At 33.4% G+C, this 22,386-nt stretch overlaps 1 protein-coding gene across 7 annotated transcripts in view; it reads left to right on the top strand.

Annotated features, from left to right (window-relative positions):
- Positions 1 to 22,386, top strand: part of LOC115877525 (nuclear receptor coactivator 7) — a 311,115-nt gene that overhangs the window by 243,171 nt on the left and 45,558 nt on the right. For 6 of the 7 annotated variants that reach the window (XM_030893747.1, XM_030893750.1, XM_030893748.1 and 3 more), the window contains 6 exons: positions 28 to 229; positions 6,172 to 6,367; positions 7,459 to 7,615; positions 10,028 to 10,258; positions 11,621 to 11,739; positions 18,979 to 19,115. In XM_030893747.1, the coding sequence (XP_030749607.1) occupies positions 28 to 229; positions 6,172 to 6,367; positions 7,459 to 7,615; positions 10,028 to 10,258; positions 11,621 to 11,739; positions 18,979 to 19,115 (1,042 nt within the window). The remainder of the gene's footprint in view (positions 1 to 27; positions 230 to 6,171; positions 6,368 to 7,458; positions 7,616 to 10,027; positions 10,259 to 11,620; positions 11,740 to 18,978; positions 19,116 to 22,386) is intronic. The other variant, XM_030893745.1, reaches the window with a different exon arrangement.

The raw sequence follows: 22,386 nt of genomic DNA, 5'->3' as shown, positions 1-22,386 counted from the left end.
AAGATATAGTGTTATATTTATTTATAGGTTATTGAAAAAGGTCCCGAAGCTTACGGTGTGATAGCCCCAATGGAATTTGTGGTTAATATTGCCATATACAATGATATAGCGCATATGCGCGTCGGCCATATCGAGGCTACCATCAACGACAAAGCGGAAATCTACTATCCCAAAGGAGAAAAGGAACACGACTCGTTATTGGTCAAAGACGAAACATTTCCAGAATTGGGTAAGTCCTACGGTTTCCAAGCTATGGTGTGTACGAGTATTTGTATTTTGGATTGCGCTGCAGCATAAACAATACTAACACTTGACGTGGATACACAATTCTATCTACATATTTACTCGAATTGATATTGTATTACAAGCATTTAGTTGGGAAAAATACTACACGCAATACTTGTAGTACTACCTGTTTTTCAACATGCGAAACTAGTGAGTAAAGACAAATGATATAAATAGACCCAAACCTTACTATACAAAACTAAACAACCGAAGATATACAAACCAGATGTAAACAAAAAATGCTAGGTTTTTATATAGTTATTTATGAAAAAAGTTTATTAATTAAAATCATATACATATGATTATAATACCGTATGATCGAATAAAAACGGCGTCAGCGATGGCTATGAAATGAACATCGATGACATTTCCCATATAAATTTACATATAAAATGACAGCGATCTTTAATAGCCATCGCTGACACCATTTTTATTCGATCATACGGTACCTATAATAATTTGTTATGTCATTAAATTATAAAGATGCTTTGGTTACAGTTTTTATTTATTTAGAGTACCTTATCTATTGATTGTCTATTTGTTTCTGTATCAGTAATATATAATAACATAACTTATTGAAAAATTATACCATATCGGCAAGAGACATCCTTAGGTCGGTATTTACATGTCTAGAAGTAAATAGAGTAATTATATTAAGTCTGTGGTCAAATTAAACTTTAAATAAATAAACAGTTTGTTTACATTTGGGTTGTATGTGTTGGGTTAAAACAAATCAGTGTATGTTTCATACATACAGGGTGGCGCACCTCATTCGCCTCGGTTGATTATACGAAAACGGAGAGATGTTGAAACAAAATATTTGTGGATATATGTGGTAAGGCAAGGTGAATAATTTAATATTATTTCGAAATGTACAGGTTATGTCACAACTAAGATCCACACCAAAGTTATATTGTTTCTTATGGAACACCCGGTATTTTATTTCATTTTTAAATCCTTGGACACAAAATAAGACATTTATTATAAGGGTTAAGTATGTTTCCAAGCTTTGGTTTTTGAGATATTTAAATATGCCTGCTGTAATATAAAAAGATTGTCAACACCCTGTACTCTATGTATGCCCTTCAGAATTAATTCTTGTGCTAACTTTTAAGCCAAAGAAATAAACTTTACTGAAAAATTTGATTGCTTCGTTTAATGTATACAGGGGTATCAAAAAATGCTGGTTTAATATTTATTTTACATAAAAACTTTGTTATTTCAAATACAACACCCTGTATTTTTTTAAATAAATCGAAGCCGATTCAAATGCTCTTTCAAACTATATTAGGTTACCTGTACTTATCTAGCTCAGATTTTGAATAAAGAGCAATTTTTCAATAAAATAGTGTTGCGGACCCGTGTGGACTCGACCTAACCTAACTATATGTCCCGCCCTCAGATGACCTTAACATCGTATTAAAGAATAGACACCGTAATGATTCATTCGTTCGAGAAGAATCGAGTCCCACTGGAATGGACTAGTACATACGAGAACATTCGAAAACCTTCTCTACGCACCTAACGATCTATGGACTATTCTAGAGTTCTTTACCTGTCGGTATAAAAGCCGGCGGCTGTGGCCTACAGGGGGCAGTTATAAATAAACAGTACAGTTGACGCGCTAAAGTTCAAAAAAAATTCTTAGTTATAAATCGTTTGTAAATAGTTCTATAAGTCTTTTATCGTTATTGTTTTTGTTAATTAGTGTTAAATAAATAGTGTTTAAATAAATTGTGACTTTCTATCCACACGGAACCGACGAAAAACGTAACAATAGCAACCAAGAGGGTCGTCATGACAAGTTTCTAGTGACAGTTAATAGCTATTTTCAAAATCGAAATTTGTTTATAGACTTTTTTATTATGGATTTAAATTTATACCAGTTTACTTTTATTTAATTTACCTAAAATAGTTTAATAAATAATATTTATTAAATATGTATTAAATATATATATATGTATTTAATAATATTTATTAAATATTATATTCGTATAATCAACGGAGGCGAATGAGGTGCGCCACCCTGTATATATGGTAGAGAGAGCGTAAGCTATACCTCGCATGTACAGGGTGTGGATTATATTTTAGCATGGCCCTCTCCGTAAATATTGGTTTTATAAAAAGTTTAAATTATAAAAGTTTCAAGATTAAAGCTTGATTTATGTAGTTTGGCTAAAAAATTTTGAAATAAAACGTTTTGCGCATATTTATTTACGTAGGTATTGAATTTTAAAAGAATACATTGAGTTGCATTGAGAGTTTTGATATTTGATATGACAAGTAGATATGTAGCATATTGTCGATAACCCAAAAGTAATTGCGGTATAATGTCAATTTTTTTCAAAAACTATTTGTTTTTATTTCGTACGCTTCTACGGTAACTTATTTTTATTAAACAATGCAGTGGCGCGCAGTGCAAAGCTGTAGGCAAAAATTGACAACATAGTAAAGTAAGAATAGCTTATTTGATATAATTAAGTAATCAATATAATTATTTTTTATTCTAAATTGGGGTAGAAATTTTAAGATTTGACTGCGCAGAACAGTGGTCGGCGCCGACGAAATTAAATCACGCGTTACTTTCTTATTCCATCTCTTTTGTACACATTACACATTGTCCCTCCAGTCATTGCAGTCTGTAGAATACGTAGAAAATTAAAGACTTAATATCCCATTGGAGACAATATAATTATTTATTGCTAATATTTGTTGGATTGGTAATGAGTTAGAATGTAATAATATGAAAAAAAAAGTTTTATGCTTATATCTGTGGCAGGCAACGCCCTTTTGCCTACAATATATGCACGCCACTGTAACAGTGTTAATATCCTCTACTGTTACTTTATGCTCATACCAATATTAACGCAACTTTTCTTATGTAATTTGGGTCTAGTTTATACCGCCCTTTAAAAGCAAATAATGATGAAATATTTCAAGAGTAAAGATCTGAAAAACAATATAAATAAATCCTGAAGCATTGCTGTTTCTCGTCTTCTGTTTTCGGTTTCTATAGTCCCACAAATGTCTCGGTGTGCCAATTTGTTGACAAAATTGAAAAAAAAATTACTATTGAACAAAAATAATCGTTGTAAGTAGTACTTAGTTAGAGAAGTACATTAAATAATAATTTTAGCATTTACAATAGGTTTAATAAATCAGTTATTGAAGGACATAAAATTTTTATATACGGGGTGAGTCTTAAATAAGTGCAAATATTTTCAGGGCAGGTAGATCTCAATAAAAGAAACATATTTTCTCTTTACCGTTCAGTCCAAAATAACCGAGATATTTTACTTTGAAAATAAAAAAAAATGATTTTTCCCTTAAATTTTGAGAACCACTGGATCTTTTCTGTGTTTTCTTTCTTTTAAATTTAATCTACTATCTATGTTATCATTTTATGAAGACATTATGTTTTTTAACTAAAAATTAAAAAAAATCCAAAGAATTTTTCAAAAAATTCTAAATTTCAGTTCTTTTTTCGCGAAAACTCATACACATATTTCTGTGGTCGAAATATACTACCCCTAAAATATTTGCACTTATTTAAGAGTCACCCTGTATAAGGTATGTTAAATATTATTCACGTCGCGTTTTTTACTTCTGATATTTTAGCTAATAATTTTAAGCCTGTAAACATTTACTTTTCTGTCGTCATTTTATCTATTTACACAATACATTGCATTGTTACATTTGTATTGCATTATTATTACTATCTAACATTAAGCAAATAGTGCATGGATTTAAAATACATATTAACATTAGATACTTTAAACTACTATTGTTAATAAGCATCTAAATTATATACTTACTTAGTTAATACTGCGTTCATATATATTTTCTACTATTTGAAAATTACAGGGTGTTTCAAAAAGCATGTGCCATCTCTCGTGGGGAAGTTCTTCACATAAAAATAAGATTTATTTTTCATATCAAGATAGGTCCGATTCTGCTTTATTAGCTACAGGATGTTAAAGTCTTAATATTTTTTCGATTTATTGTAATTTTCTTATTATAATTTTTACTTAGCGTTTCGAATGAAATTTTGAGGGTAAAAGTTATTAGGAATGCGACATATTTTAAAGCTAAAATAGTGTCTCCATATTCACCAGGGATATGCACATGGATTATTACTGGAATATTTTTGTCAAAAAAGCATGTAAGCTACTGATTTTTTTTTCTTGTTACCGAAATAGTGTCAGCATTTTTGCCGATTAAATATTGTATCTTGATATTTTGTCCATTTCGAACGCCTCGATGAGATAAGCGCAATTTAATTAATTTGCTTTATTCCAATTCTAATAGTAATATAACATTTAAAAAAATTTAATGTCATTAACTTGCCAAAATTTAAAATAAGTCCTTATTGATTGCTCATCAAAAAAAATATAAAAAAAGTTGCTAGAAACATATGTGCGGAAGTGCATAGTTTTAAAGTTACAGGATATTAAAACTTTTTTAAAAATAACACATTGTCATTATCTTAAATCTTCCTCAACCCCCGAATTCATCCACTCCTGGATATAGGTCTCTCCTATCCTTTTCCATGTCTCCCTTTTTTGTGCTATATTTAACAACCGTTTACCTGCCACTTCCCGTTTCCACTCAACGTTTCTGTGGACGTCCCACACTTCTTTTAGTTTGTCTAGACCTCCACACTGTTATTCTATGCGCCCATCTGTCTTTATCCAGTCTAGCAACATGGCCAGCCCATTGCCATTTCATTTTAGCCACTTCCTGATTTAAATCGGTAACTCTTGTTTGCATCTTGATGTTTTCATTACGAATTTTGTCTCGCAGACAGACCCCTAGCATACATCGTTCCATAGCTCTTTGAGTTGTTAAGAGTTAATTTGCAAATTATTTTGTTAGACTGGTCGTTTCCAGTCGGTATGTTTGCACAGGCAAAATCTTAAATCCCATAATCTGAAATACCATTATTTTTTGGGGGAATTTGCTGTAGGTAGCACTGTACATCTGATAAATTTTAATAAAATTTACTACATTAAATAAATAATTTATTTATTTTAATTTTATTTAATTGTGATTAATAAAATTGCGTTTATCTAATCGAGGACATCAAATTGAACAAAATATGCGACTTTTAATCAGTATTAAATGGCCTATACACTTTTGCTAATAAGAGGAAAAAATCAGTGGCGCACATGTGTTTTTAGAAGAATATTTTAGTGATAACCCATATGCACGTCCCTGGTGAAACTGTTGACAATTTTTTTAGGAATAAAATAAGTAGCCCTCATAGTAACAGTAACGTTTACCTTCCAAATTACATTCCAATTGCTAAAAGCACGGCAATTGCAATTGCAAGAAATCAGAATCGGAAAAACAAATCTTATTTTTACGTGAGGATTCTTCCCACGAGAGATGGCACATGTTTTTTGAAACACTTTGTATAACAGGTAGTACACTGACATTGATTTTTTTATTCTGAATATAGGCCTTACAATATTTAGATGAAATGATTGATTGCATTAAATTTGTTCAGATAATAAGAAAGGGTATATATGTAGGTAGAAAATGAATATATATTTTATCCCCAAAGCAAATGGCGATAGAGTAAAAATCTGTAACAGTTCTGAAAGGGTAATTTCTCTTAGGGTAGAGGAGCTTATATCTTTCAATATTTATTTTTGAGAATACCGATTTTCAAAGAAAACGGTTCATATTTTTATTGAAATTTTTGTTTTATTTTGATGTGCAGAATCACCCACTGAACTTTAGTACACTATTTTTTTCGACACCCTGTATATATCTAATATCGTAAGTCTCTGCTCCTAAGAATTCGCCAAATCAACACATAACTAACTGACTTTTATATTAAACAAGCATGGATTTTGTGTTAGTTTAGTGGTCTTGTCGTAGTGACTGGTACTGATGATGCTGAGTCTGTGTGTTCATGTACAGAACGGGAAGGGGACGCTTTTCCGAAGGCGTTCGACAGGGAATTGGTCACGCCGACAAATCTGGACGACTCCGAACCGTTCGAGAACAAAACGTTAGAAGAGAGAAGAAAGTCGCTGTTGGACCACCATTGGCCGATGACTTCGCGCGACAGACAGTAAGTTTAATTTTTAATTTTATTCAAATTCAAAAATCACAATATAATAATCATTCTTAATCATAACAGTAAATAATCCTTCTATGCCCCTGATGATATAAATCAAGCAAATCCTGGTAGGTATGAGCCAAACCGTGATTTTTTAATATCAGTGATATAAAATAGGGGCGTGATCGCGACTTCCATACCCTTCCATGTCTACATCTAACGCAGGATATCGTGACAACTGATACCGTGATTTCTAATACCAGTGATTTACAAGCGTGATCACGATTTTCAATCTGTTCCATGGTTTAGCTGAATGCAGGCTGTCGTGACAACTGATATTGTAACATTGCTGTAACGTTGCAAAAACGTTACAGCAATTACAAGAAATGTTGAACACATACCTGGGCATACGAGGCTTAAGCTGAACATCGATAAAACTAAAATCAAGTGTACTCCCCCGGAAGATCACAACAGTGTTATAAAAATCGGAGAAGAATATTGGAATATGTAGCGGAATTTAATTACCTCGGCAGTTTGATTTTGGAAAAGGTCAATATTGACTCTGAAATTCAACACAGGATTAGCAGCGCCTCAAGAGCATTCTGGAAATTAAAAGACAGGGGTTTCTACAATCATAACTTAAGCACAAAATCGAAACTTGCAGTGTACCGAGAAATAATAATCCCCACCATGTTATATGGAAGCGAAATCTGAGTACCGTACCGCCCGCACATGAACACAATAAACAAGTTGCAACAGGGACAGCTTAGGAATCAAATGGTTCAGGGACAGCTCTTACGAATCAAATGGTTTCCACCATCTCTCAAACGTATCAGTCCTTGAAAAGCTAGCTGCGAGAGCCACGATTGAAGTCACGATTACAAAATCCTGCTGAGCTGGTCACGTATGCAGAATGCGAGAAAACCGCCTACCAAAATCTCTGCCTTACGGTGAACTTAGTAGACAGTAAAAGGAAACCGGGTGGACATCTCAAAACTCGATGCACCACCCGGTATACTAATTCTCCTTTGCCCTTCTTTTGTATCGCATTTCTCATATTTTGCAATTTTATTATTCTTATAAACATCATTTTTAATTGCCAGGTCAATTGATACCGATGAAATGCCAGCTATTTCAACGTCTGTTCATGATATCGAAGAAGAAGCCGACAACAATGATGTAAAAGAAAGTTGCCATGATTCAGGAATTGATATCAGAGAAACACCATTACCACCTATTGCTCCAATTCCTGTCAAAGAGGTATGTTTTTTAAGTAGCAATTTTTGCATATGATAGTCATATACAGTGGGGATTTTACCCTATCTCTTGCTATAGGAAAATATTTTTTTATTAAAATATACTTCCCCAATAAATTAACGCACCACAAAAAAATAACCAAAAGTTTAAGTTAAGTTTTTGTCAAAACCACTTATCCGATTTGGACGAATTTTTTTTGAATGATAGGTTATTCTTTCCACAATGTTGCTATACTAACTGTATTTTGATAGGAAACCTTTTTATACTAATACCGGGTGTAGCAATTATAACGTGTTTTTTTAATAAAATTTGTGACACCCTGTAGAGTTGATCAGTTACAGTATCAAGTTAAAATTGAAATCACATTTTAGCCTTATCTTTTTATTACATTTTATTTTTTTTATGTACTCCATTATCTTCCTTATTACAGGAGAAACAACATTTTATAGGATGACATGATTTAATATTGGTTTTAATTAACATTTTTCCATTTTACTCGCTAAAGTAAGTAGCAGGCTACGGAAAAAACACGGATTACCAGTAAATGTCATATAGAGATGCTTGTTGTCAGTGTCAGTCGTTTTCGTCCTTTTATTATATCAAAAATATGCAACGTGCACGTGAAACAAGAAATCTTACTCGCGAAGAATGTGCTCAAGCATTAATATTGTCTGAGGAAGGTTGAAGCTACCGAAGAATTGGAGAACAATTTAATGTAACTCACTCAACCATTTCACGAGTTATACAACGGTATAGAGATACTGGGAGTAATTGTCGCAGGCCGGGACAAGGCAGGAATCGAATAACCACTCCGATTCACGAACGTTTTTTAAAACTCTCAACATTAAGACAATGTTTCGTAACAGCTCGGACCCTTCAAACTCAGCTCAGAGATACTAATGGTCTACAAGTTTGCACAGAAACTCGCATCTCTACTTGACATTTACTGGTAATCCGTGTTTTTCCATAGCCTGCTACTTACTTTAATGAGTAAAATGAAAAAATGTTAATTAAAACCAATATTAAATCATGTCATCCTATAAAATGTTGTTTCTCGTGTAATAAGGAGGATAATGGAGCAAATAAAAAAATAAAATGTAAAAAAAGATAAGGCTAAAATGTGATTTCAATTTTAACTTGATACTGTAACTGATCAACTCTACAGGGTGTAACAAATTTTGTTAAAAAAACACGTTATACTTGCTACACCCGGTATTAGTATAAAAAGGGTTCCTATCAAAAGACAGTTAGTATAGCAACATTGTGGAAAGAATAACCTATCATTTAAAAAAAATCGTCCAAATCGGATAAGTGGTTTTGACAAAAACTTAACTTAAACTTTTGGTTATTTTTTTTGTGGTGCGTTAATTTATTGGGAAGTGTATTTGACGAATGCACTTTGCAATGTTGCCACGGCTGCTTTTTTCACTTGGCCCTTTTCACTCGATTTTTTACTTTAGTTTCAGAAACAATACATGTTCAAATATTTACAAATTTGTTTATATCTACATTATTACTTTGCCTATGATTATTACACAAAGTTTAATTGAATGAAGTTATTACCAAGTTTTCCTTTATGATATTAAATGAGAAATGTGAAGTTCTAAGCAGCTTCACGAGGAGATGAAATGCTCCACTATGTTTTTACCCTAAATCTGAGGCCGCAGTGCAAGCAAGTTACCCGGAGGGTAGTGGGTATCCAGGCGCCAAGCGACCCTCCAAGTAACCCGCGAGGTATGTTTCCGTAACATACGATTTTAACCAAACCAGCCGCAGTGCAATCCCCCACCAACTTAAGCCACAAAGCAACTCGCCAAGCGAGCCACTTGAGGATCACTCGTGTTCGATTTTTCAGTCAGACATAAAATAGTTTTGGTCTAAAAATGGAAGAAAAATTGTAATGCACAAGCGTTGTTCTGCAGAAATTGCTTCTGTGAAGTTTGTAGACGTCCTTTCTAATTTGTCTTGAACTTTATTAAGTAGAAAATCAAACGATTTTACACTCATACGTGCATAATTAAAAAAATTGTCAGGGTAATTTCGCCATTTTCTTGTAAACTCTCAAAAATTCTCCATCATGGTCTCTATGCAAGTTATACTCATGCACCCACATCTTCTTATTTTTCATATTTACAAAGTTCATATCAGAATTGTCACAGATCAGAAGCCTTCTGGCAAATTTTTTTTTGCGAAAAATTTGACAATTTGCAACTGAACTTGATTAGATTGGTTATTGTTTTAATAATTTTCCGTCCACTACTGCGTACAAGGTATATTTACCCTCTACCCGACAAGCTTCCCTCCACCCGTCAATAGTGCGGGCTTGGCTTAATAGTAAACCCGTTAAACATATTTACCATATTTTACTTTTGTTGCAACAAAGTATTTTAATTAATCAATTTTACCATATTTTAGCATTATAGCGATGCAGAAATAGTATTATCAAAGGATTGGGTGCCTCCTGTCACAATAGCACCTACACATTCGCTGAGCAGCGATACAGATAGCCCAGCGCGAAAGAAGACCAATAGCGTCTCCTTCAGCCTGGATTCCAGCAGCGATGCTGACACATCGGCAGCGCAGCTTTCCACAAGTTTACTTGATTCCAAAGAAGATTCCGAAAAGTCTGAAAGTAGAAAAAATAAGGTAATTTATTTAATGCTAGTATGGCTGACTAAAAGTCCGGTTTACCACTGCCGTACTAATTTTATTTAAAACATGTTATATAAGATATAAGAAAATCTAGGAACTAGTGGGATTGCAGTCGGAAGGGTTTGACAAAAAATTAATATACTTTGTTAATTGTCAGCATTTCATCAAAAACTACATTGAAAAATATGGCTCGTGTTGATGACTCCACCGTGAAGCATTGCTGACCAGTCAACCACAAAAAAGGGGGGCAGAGGGCTCTTATAGGGCCGTTAAGCCGCCTGATATTTATTTAAAACATTGGAATAATTAAGAGATGTTCAATTAAAAATTAAAAATTAAATTGCGTCTCAATCTAAGGCGTGAAGACGCAAAGACTTTGCGCCTCGAAAATCTCATCTTCACTGTAGGAGAACATTGTTCATACTGGTTTGAATTTGGAAAATCGAGCAATAAATCGCAACTTTTGTCTTCTTATTATGTACGTGTCTCCTATCGCGTCGCTTATTTTGTCTCTTACCTCGTCGCTGTGCCTGTAGCCTCATCGCTCCGCTATGTTTTACCCTAAGTTAAATTGGCGTATCCCAATTATTTTTGACAAGCAGACAATAGAAGCAAAAATGCATGAAAAAACATAATTAGTAAATTCCAAGTGAATTGACTGGTTTTATATTTCTGATTTAAACATATTGTCTAAGAACCGAACTTCAAAATAAAGAAAAGAGTTTCAATATCTAAAGTAGTTCTTGACTTACCGCGTTTTATGTGTTAAAAAGTTGAGTTTTCAAATTACCGCGATTATTGACTTATAAAAAATAATAAAATATTATATTTATAAAAAAAATGGACACCATAACGATATTCTTATAACTGGATTTCAGATGCTCAGAAACATAGTAACTAATGATTTTATCTAGTTATCTTTTGGAAAAAAAAACTTTTAGAAATAAGAGTCTTTCGACCAGGGAAACACGATGTGGCAACGCAACAAACACAAATGCAACAGCACACCGTTGCATTTTTCTCACTCCGACGTAATAAGATCTCTATTCCATTCACTTCCACACCGACCTAATAGCAAGACTTCCCATCGCGGTATAAATAATATTAGACTCCTTAGTCTTTTTATTCAAATATTAGTAAAGATAAAACTTTACGATGTTCACGAAACTAAGTTACTTTTTTGCGAAACCAAAGGTGCCATAAACAAAATTGTCATGGCCTCCTTAGTCCGGTCCCTCGCATCTCAATTGTCTGACGACTTATGAAAATGGTTTATGAAAGTTTCTGATTCTGATTTCTGAAATCTAGAGCAACTCACTTTGCCTTTATATTGTATTAAATCGATTTATTTTTTAGATGTTAAAAAGACTGTCCTATCCACTGTCATGGATGGAGAAAGAAGATGAAATTGGTCCTAGTCATCCGCAAACAGCGGACCCCCAGCATTCCTCGCTATTCTCAAAAGTGTTTTCGAGGTAATTTATATGTTAATATTTATATATGTAGATTGTGTTTTCTTAATTATTGTTGTTAATATTTTATTGACTAAATATTATAATTAATTACTTATTAATATTTATGGTGATTTATGCAAGTGGTTGATTTACTTGGCACATACCTAGTGATTTATATTAAATAGTTTCTTTTTATAATGTAGTCGCTTAAGTGGTCGGCTTTATAAAATGTATTGCTTTCTTAGAAACAATTATAAATTAATATTAAGATTTTTTTGTATTTGGATATTTCAGTACGATTTTTTACACAAATTAATGATCCCCAAATTTTGGCAGCAAATGGTGAAAATTATAATCTAATCTTAGTATCCAACCAAAAATTAAATATTAAAGAATCAGTTTTTTGAAATTGGAATTCCTAATTTGTTGCTGACTTTTCAGGCGGTCATTTAATATTGAATTTATGTATGACTCTTTTAGTAGTGTATTTAATATTCATAAGTTTAATTCTTATTATTCAGTTACATTTAAAATCATTTGTTCTAATTACCTCAATAGTACTTATTGAGGATCGCACTTCGCATGAATCACCTGCATAAAGCAAAAACATTTTTATTGTGTTTTTATTACGCTCACGGCTAAAATATTGTCTTTGAGTTACTTAGTACATTTTCGTAAAAATTGCTCTACACTACTAGCTCTGAAGATTTAACCATGGCTTTCCTTCCAACTCGTTGTTCTTACATCGGAGTTCTGAGCAAGTCTCAGCATCTATGTGGTGTATTTCCCATTGCTCCTCGCCAGAAAGACCGTGATGGACGCCTCTTTAGGACACCTTTCACTGCAACCAGTCCCGGCCGCATATTTGTAAACAACGTCCAGGATCGCGATTCGGTTCTAGGCCGAACGATGCCGCGTAAATAGCATACGATATCGCAAATCCTTCTAGTAAATAGCATCCGTGATTCCAAATTTTAACTGCCTTAACTCCTCTTATAAACAGCACATCGCGACATCGCGATATCTAAATTTGTTGATTGGTTGCTCGTAATCAGCATTCAAGATCTCAAAATTCGCAAGTGCAAGATGTCTACCAAAGAATATAGTACTAAATAATATTTTGTAAAAAAAAATAATTTGCGCCCAAACCACGAGTATATAAGTTAATAGATAAAGAAATTATTAGAACACGTTTCGTTAAAAAGGAAGAAATTGAGGTAAGTTACAGAAATTAACAAGAGTAATTACTCAAAACAAATTAACTTTAAAAGAAAAACAGATTATAAATCGAAACCAAAAAATGGCGAAATGAATAAAGTTACAGAATGTTTTAAATTTCCAGGACATTTTACCCAATGCTTAGAGAATGACCAGCTACTTAGAAAATTTAGAACAAAAACTACACTTTGTGTAGTTTCTTTGCAGGTAAAATTTGACTTTTTCTAGTACAAGAAGACGAAGAAGATTGTAACTTAGTTCCTTCTTGAACATTTTTTTATAGTTAAGGACACATCTTTTTTTTAAGAAAAGTTAGGTATTAGAATTATATTGAGTTCTATGGAAAATATATTATATCTCTATTTTGTTTTAAGTAATTTGCATACGTATTAAGTTGGAGGAACATAAAATAGTGTCATCTGGGAATCTATTTTCTGTTGATTTCTCGACACGATTTTAGGTTTTACTTTATAGTCCTCTATAATAATCTAAATTTTTATGAATCAACAGCACGTCAACGTGTATTTTTTCGTACGATACCAAAGTTAAGCAGCAATATGCCTGGTTGTTATTGGAAGGGGTGACCGCTTGAAAAAACTCTTTTTTTATTTTTAGCTCGTTTAATTTGTATTGACAAACAAAATTTGCGATTCTGAATGCTGATTACGAGCAACCCATTAATAAATTTCGATATCGTCTGGTGTTTATAAGAGTTGTTAAGGCAGTTAAAATTTGGGATTACGAATGCTATTTACCAGACGGATTTGCGATATCATGTGCTGTTTACGCGGTATCGTTCGGCCTAGAACCGAATCGCGATCATGGACGTTGTTTACAAATATGCGTTTCGGCCCCTGCCAATTCTTAAGCTTATCTGCCGATTCTTGAGATGTTCACTCGAATGTATATCCCCACAAATCGCAGCTGATCCACATTTTGTGGATCGTTGTGTTGCAATCTGCTTTGTACTAACGTGTGGTCAGTACAGACTGGGTAATCTTTTGGCCTGCCATTTTTACGTATCCAGCAGTAGCAGCACAGCTGGTGAGACGTCCCTGCTTACCTCTTGTGTTGGACGGCTTTCCATCCGCCGATGGTGTTTTTATTCTTGATCTCATAGTGCTCCCGCGAGTCGCTTGGGTTAGTCGGTTCACTTCTACAGAGCCCCGCATGTAGAAGTAAGAGATAAATGCAATGGGGTGCTCCCTGGTGCCCCGAAGGTTGAGACCAGTAGAGGCTAGTCTTCTATCTAGCCACGCATCCTTTTGATATATATATAATTTATATATACCGGGTGTTGCATCGTCGGACGGGACATAGGAAATCCCATGTAAATTGTAATGGGGTCAATTATTGGCTTCCCTAATTATTTTAGAGAATAATTCTATTTAGGTTTATTGAAGAGCACTAAAACCTACATTTCAAAAGAATAACTTTAGATATTTTTGATTAGCTCGTTTACGAGTTATCGCTGATTTCTTTTTAAATATTTCTCCCTTCTTATGGCCCTGTATTTACTTATGAGCACAAGTCAAAGTAAAAGATAACTGTCAAATGAAGTTGTCATTTCAGAAATTTATCTATTTAGTGCTTTATTATTATTGAAAACTCATTCCTACATCGGAAATCTTAAAGATGTATTTATAATATAATATTTTCGATGTAGGTATAAGTTTTTAATAATAATAATAAAGCACTAAATAGATAAATTTCTGAAATGACAACTTCATTTGACAGTTATCTTTTACCTTGACTGGTGCTCATAAGTAAATACAGGGCCATAAGAAAGGAGAAATATTTAAAAAGAAATCAGCGATAACTCGTAAACGGGCTAATCAAAAATATCTAAAGTTATTCTTTTGAATGTGGGTTTTAGTGCTCTTCAATAAACCTAAATAGAATAATTATCTAAAATAATTAGGGAAGCCAGTAATTGACCCCATTAAAATTTACATGGGATTTCTTATGTCCCGCTCGACGATGCCCAATGCCCGGTATATATATATATCTATAATTTTTCCCGCCGTTGTAGAATTTCGGTTTTTGGTGAGGTTGTCTCCTCTTGATCCGGGCGGTTAAGCCAAGACACCCCACATCCTCTACCCGTGAGATATGACCACAGACAGTAGAGGGTTTCTGGTATGATGGATAGGATAGTCCCATCCGGCATCGTTTTATGTCATGGTGCAATTCCCTGGCCACGATACTACAGCCATTGACAAGACACTGATATGCTCCTTAAACCTAGCCAGAAACTCCTTAAAAGTGCCAAAGGAATTCCCCAATCACCTGAATAGGAGCTTCTCCACTAATGACCAAAGTTTTGCTAGAGGAAGTTCGACTTCCGTCAATTTTCATTAATTTTTGCGCGGAACTTCGTCAGTAGTGTTTAATGACATTTTAGAGTTTAATTTCTGAAATGAGGAATATGCTGTTTTTGTCGTGAGCAGTATAAAAACATGATCAAACTGCAGAATGGGAGAGATTTGCATTCTCTTATGTGTATTTTTTTCAGTATCATAATTGTGTTGTAAAGTCCTATAGAGTTAAAACCTTTTATTAATGTTAAGCTTTAAGTCAGCAAGCTTAATATATTAATGTTACGTTTTAAGTAATGCAAATGTCCGTCTGTAGTTCCGCTCAACATCATTTTTCAAGATTATTTGTGGAGTTAGATATAACTAGGCTGATTAATTATTCTATAACGAGTCCATACCATAATACCAAAAATTATTTCATTATTAAATAACGATACTAGTTTTCGAGTTATTTTTTTAAATTATTAAATACGGCTATGCACTGTATAATTGTTGTATTTATGTGATTAAATTCAAATATTTTAAAATAATAATTTTTGAAAAAAGACTTGCAATATAATACTTGAATTCAATTAATTATTTAGAATAATTACAATCTAATTATCATCTGTTTCAAAGTTTACTGCTTACTAACTGTATATTTGTAAAGACTATTCCAAAGTTTTAGAGCTCTTTCTTGAAATTAAGTTCTCAAAATTATGATCATATTTTCGCTTATGATTCATTTATTTTAAATAATACGAGGGTAAACCAAGAATTACCAACATACACATATGAGATGAATGTAAAGATCTAGACGCTCTCGCCGAGTTTCTTAATATTCCTTTTTTTTGTCCTTTTATTCATACATTAAAGCACTATGTTTTATAATTAAAGATAGTACAGAAGTATTGTAGAAAAAATAGAAATTATCTCTATCTATATTAAATTATTTTGAACATTTGCAATTGTCTACAACTACTTTAAATATTTTAGTTAGTTTATTAATATTTTATCATTGTATTAAAGAAAAGAGCATTACTTAGTCTTTATAAATATATACCGCCACTAACCACCAAGCTGATTCTTTGGTCTGCTCTCCGTCTCCCCCAAGCTCCCCCATCCATCTGGCGGACTTCGGCGCCGGACTCTTCACAAAGACGCCATCCGAGGACAGCGGCGGTTCGGGAGGGCCGCACTCCGCCGGCAGCAGCGGCCCCCCGCTCACCGGCGAGAGCGTCGCCTCCTCCACTGGCAGCAGCTTCTTTCCCACCGGTATCATCAGCTCGGTGGGCGCGAGCGTAGGCGCTGTGGGCGCGCAGGTCGGTGCGATGGGCGCGCAAGTAGGCGCTCAGGTGGGCGCGCTCGGCTCCACGGTGGGCTCGACCGTGGGCGCGGTCAGCGCCCAGGTTGGAGCCACGGTCGGGTCCACGGTTAGCGCTGTGGGGTACGTGTGCGTGTGTGCAGGTGGTACAGTTGTCCCCACTCTTTTTTCCCGATGTATTTTGTTTATTTGTCGAATAGTTTGTTCTGTTTTGATGTTATTTTATGTTTTTATTTGTTAATGTATGGCAAACTATTCGAAAAACAGGATTTAAAATTTGGCCAAAATACGTGCAAATGTGCACGTGAACCTCGTCCTGTGGTAATTCGAGCGTTTAATTCTTGCAACTAAATCACCAATGTATTATGTATATATTTAAGCTTCATTCAGAACCTCGTAATTAGTGATTTCAATTAACGTAGAAGTTTGTTCCTTTAATTTCAATGTAAGCATTCAGAACGCTAAAATTAGTGGTAGTCATTTTTAATTAGTAGAAAAAATTAACAAACTTTTGACTTTTCCACTAATTATACTTCAAAATTTGCGGAGAATGTCATTTTGACTTTTGATTATCATCCGTCAAGATAAATTGTGGTTAGAAATCAAAAGTTTATTGTTTTATAAGCTAAATATTTGGCTTTCTCTATTAGTACGAGAGCTAGCAACGTCGGAAAAACAAGTATTTCAAAACGTCTGGCTCTTTGATATATCTTTTACTATGCTTTCTAGAACAGCATGTGGCCCGTCTGGCTGCCGGTAAACATTGCGTTCCCTACTGCGCATTGAAAGAAGATCCTATATGTTTATTAGTCCTTTATATTCGAGTATTGAATATAAATCGGACATGTCTCCATAGCGCAGTGCTTAGAGTTTCCGACCACGAACCGAGGATTCAGAGTTCGAATCCGGGTTAGGGCAAAGACTTTTACATTTTATTTTCGTTTATATTTTTCGTTAAGTCAATCTGTTTTCCAAAAATCAGCTTTTTACGTCAAGCGCTTTAAGCAGGATCGTGATTAATCAATGACCAGATTTTTCGAAACACCCTGTATACATTTTTAAAAAATCTTAAAATATGTAAAAAACAAAATAAAATATACGTGTTTAAACGTTTTTTTCGGAGACTTGACCGTTTTTTAAATAAAAAATATTGTAATATTTGAGGGGTAGTTTCACCCTCTTGGAACTGGAATTTCGAAAAATCCCTTCTTATTATCTCTGCACCCTAGAATCAACCTGTATGCCAAAATTGAGCTTCTTACGTTGAGTGCTTTGAGCAGGATCGTGATTAATCAGTATGTCAGTCACTTAAGGATTTTATATATTAGTATAGATTATATGGGAAATGTCATCGATCGTCATTTCCAAGCCAACTGGACGCAATTTTTTTCGATCATATGGTACTTTCAAATATTACTACTAGCTATACAACTAGATTATTAATTACAGTTAGACACATGTAATAGGTACCTACTTTCAAATATTGTTACTAGGTGTTGTAACAAATATTACACTTTATATTAATAAAATTCGAATTTTATGCGGACGAAGTGGCGGGAAAAGACTAGTATTCCATATTTTTTAGGCTGTACTTAAACTACCGTTAAACGGTAGCTTACTAAAATGCCGTTAATAGGTATGACGTCATTGATGTGACGCACTTGACGGGCTTTATGAAATATAGGAATTTTATAAGAACGCAACGCTATCCACCCCACCAAATAACCAACTTAACCAACGCAACTAACCTCGACACTGATAAAAAAAATATAAAAAAACAAATATAAATTAGTAAAAACCAACCAACCCCACCAAATAACCAACTAACCAATGAAATAACACCCTCCAAATAACCACGCTAACCAACCCGCCAAATAACTAAACCAATCCAACCAAAAAGAATGAAACCAATGCAATAAGATCACGCTATAAGCAAAAAAAAATATAAAAAAGTCTTGGTCGGCGTGAGATTTCAACCATCGCTCCACCATTGTTCACCGCTTTTGACCGTTCCCGAAGTGACAGCCTCAGCCACGGAGCCACAGGTGCTCTTGCAAAATGCTTATAGGCAGGCATTACTTTCCGCCGATATGAACGACGTCACAATATCTATTAACGGCATTTTAGGAGGCTACCGTTTAACGGCTGTTTAAGTACATCGTATTTTTTAACTACTTTAACTTTAGATAAATATTACGAAGGAAACTAATATTATTGATTTTTTTTTCTATGAGCATAATATTAAATCCTGTTTGAAACGTTATATTCCCCATGCATTAGTGTATAGTTCTAGAACCAACACGCACACAAACTGTTATTTTTTTATTTAAACTTTTATATTATTTATTATACGTAACACTGTCGTAGGTGGGAAGGATATCAGTTGACTTCTGACGTATCTTATTTAAATTTCCTTTGCAGGCGATCTTCGGTCGGAACCTTTATCAGGCAGCCAACCGAGATTGGAGAGAAGAAGAAAAAGGAACCGCCACCAAAGCTAGACTACAAATCGATGGTTTCGGTGGAGGACAAACCTGGATTATTCGTACCTGTAGATAGTAAGTTTAGACTAATATTTTATCTAATGTTGTTTTTAGAACTAGTGATTAGTGCTAGAGATTTAACGCGATCACTTTAGAAAACTGCGACAGCAATCGGTCTGCTTCAGCCTACTTAGTATATTTTCATCTAGATTAGTAGCTTTGAAAAAAAAAGATTTTGTAAGGAACATATCGTCGGTGAAATGTGATTTTTACAGGAGAGCAAAAAACGGTACAAGAAATATGTACATATGTAGGAAGTATTTTCATGCGTTAATATGATAAAGAGATAAGAATTTTATTTGCTGGGGAACAAAAAAACTCAATATTTCGTGTTACATAATTTTTTCAGACATAATAGGGAGATAGCAGATATTCGTCTTGCAGAATTAAGAAATAAAAATATACTTCTGGAGATAGCAACCTTTATTGTTTGAAATTTTGAAAATGGAATTGAATATTACCGAAACAGATAATCAATTAAATTTTAAAAATATGATATTCATAACCATACATTTATAATATCGTCGGTCTAGAAGGAAAACATACAAGTCCAAAAACGAATAAATGTTTAATGCATTTTTAAAGAACTGAAGTAGCAGCATTTTGGACTTAATGAATATGAAAATAATTTAAAAATTAAACTTATAATTCTTAGAAGATATGGTAGAATCCTTCCATGCTTATCCTAATTTTTATACAACGGTAGTAGACCGAGCTTGCAAAACAGTGCGTGATTTTATTAAATTTTTATTACTTTTCTCCTTATTTTTTTAATTTTTATAAAAATTATTATCATTTACGTGGAAAAACGTTGAAAAAAATAAAACTGATTAGGTATTATGGAAATTCTTGTACAAGTAAGTAATGTTATTTAACCTATTTATAGTATAGTATATAGAGAATTTCGTTTTTCCCCTTACTCTTTACGGACACCCCGTATTTACAGTACAACAAAACAAGTAACAAAGTATGTTTTTAAAGTAAAAATTTAAAAAATTTCCAAATTTTTTTAAAAAAATTTTGCGAAGAGAACCTCATAATCGTGTTTCTTGGGTCGAAATATACTACCCTAAAAATATTTGCACTTATATAAGACTCACCCTGTATATAATAGGGAAAAATTAACCAAAACGTAAGGCGAAAAAATACGCAAAAAAACACAGGGCCCCTCCTTACATTGCCACTCGGGCCCCTTTGGCCTAGTGCGACCCTGGATCGACGTACTGTACTAAAAAACATACGACTAAGAATCTGTGTGTTTGCTTTAGCGTGATCGTAACGGAAATTACGGAGATAGCAGTATTTCGGTGGCTATTTCAGATCACTGGGAGTTAGCAGATATTATTGAGTTAAAATAGCAAATTTTCTTTAATGGGAATAAATGTATTTGCTTTCCCTACTTAAAAAGTATTTTTTCTCTTTCTAATGGTATAAAAAACTTATTAACGTAAAAAAATGGAGTTAGCAGGTTATCACGTTTCACTGACGATATCAAGAACATACTCAAATGTATGTAGGGGTGGGGGTAGTTTTCACCGTTCCTGTACTTTTTCTTGATTTTTGTGAAAGTCAAATGTTGAAGCACTTAGCAAAACATAGACACCTAAAATCTCATTCAAATCGGAATAACAGTTCTTAAAATATCTGGAAAAATGTGTTTATTTTTTTAAAGTTTGTTGCCCTCCAGCGGACAAACGAAGCACTTTTGTATAGAGGTAAATTGTGTCCAATGAACTTACTTTGATTCCAAAAGTACCTACTAGTTCTATGTCCACGGGATATTGGGACCGTTTGTATAATACTAAAAACTAGGGGTATAGTCTATAAAATGAATAACTTTGAATTTTGACCGTTATTTTTTACCAACATGGCAAATATAAAATCCCTCTATCAAAAAAGTAACTGATATTCTTTAAGTATTCTTTAAATTGAGTGCCTGAACGAATCAGATAGGTAACTCTTTTTACTTTCGTGAAATAGAAAAGGAAAATAATAAAACAAGTGACAGTTCTTCCTCTTCTTGCAAAAATCAACACGAAATGGCATAATTGTCAAAAGTAAAATGTCATCAGCTTTTGACATTTCTAAATATCAGACCAATTCCGTCTGTAATAGAACAGCCTCGGAGCGAGATTTATGACGTCACGCTAATTAGATACGGATTAATAAATATGTTGTAGAATACATGGAAAACATAATTATTCCTCGTATTTTTGGTTTGTATTTTAAAAATGATATAGTTTACATGAAATATACATAATATACAGTTAATAAATATAATATATACCTATTTATAGTAATAAATACTTTGGCAAATAAACTATGAACCATACAAATGCAGCAAATGTTTTACAATATACATATAATGAATAGGTACATAAGATAATGTGTAAAATGTAAAATATATTTTAAATTTTGGGGCTTGAAAATCGATCTAATTTAACAAAAAACATTCAATATATACTAATAGTGATGTATTATTATTTGCATTCACAAAATTTATATGTACATATATTTTGCAAGTATCATTAAAAATTATATTTGCAAATAATACAATATCATAGAAAAAATGCGTCAGCGATGGCTATGAAATAAAGATCGCTGTCATTTTATAATGTAAAATTATTCTGAAATTCTTGATTTTCTTGGGATTTAGGTTCGGGAAAACGCTGATTAAGTTTTCATTTGGTTTTTCATTATTTTTTTTGGTTTAAAAAACGTTTCGGCTAACATTATAGCCTTCATCAGTGTTGTGTCATATAAAAAAATAGTGCCGAATATAATCCATAAAATTGCATATAAAATATTCACACCACAAACCACATAATGTTTACTGCAATTAATAAACTAATATAAACTTGTCAAAAAGTTGACCACATATTTTTTAAATTATTATTCTTAACACTAAAACTATCTACATTGACTATGGAGTACGATTTCAGCCATAGTCAAATATAAGGAATAATTATGTTAGCGTGACGTCATAAATCTCGCTCCGAGGCTGTTCTATTAGAGACTGCATTGCGTCAGCATGGCCGCAAGTTGCTAACCTAATAAAATTAACACTAGAAAAGCCCGCGGGAACTGTCAAATTCAAAGTTATTCGTTTCACAGACTATATCTATCCAATATTGGTTGATATACAGTGTGTCCCAGGCTGAGCGTTCATTAGAAGTTTCTAGAGAACTACAATATCTAGATTGGGGATTTTTTACACATCAGTGTTTCACAACGAGATTTATCGATTAAAAATATTTTCAGTGTGGCGGCACTTCCAGAAATACCG

Source organism: Sitophilus oryzae, unplaced genomic scaffold, assembly GCF_002938485.1.
Source record: "Sitophilus oryzae breed Bouriz unplaced genomic scaffold, Soryzae_2.0 scaffold_1494_pilon_pilon, whole genome shotgun sequence".
Lineage (NCBI taxonomy): Eukaryota > Metazoa > Arthropoda > Insecta > Coleoptera > Curculionidae > Sitophilus > Sitophilus oryzae.
This window is presented reverse-complemented; position numbering and strand designations above follow the sequence as displayed.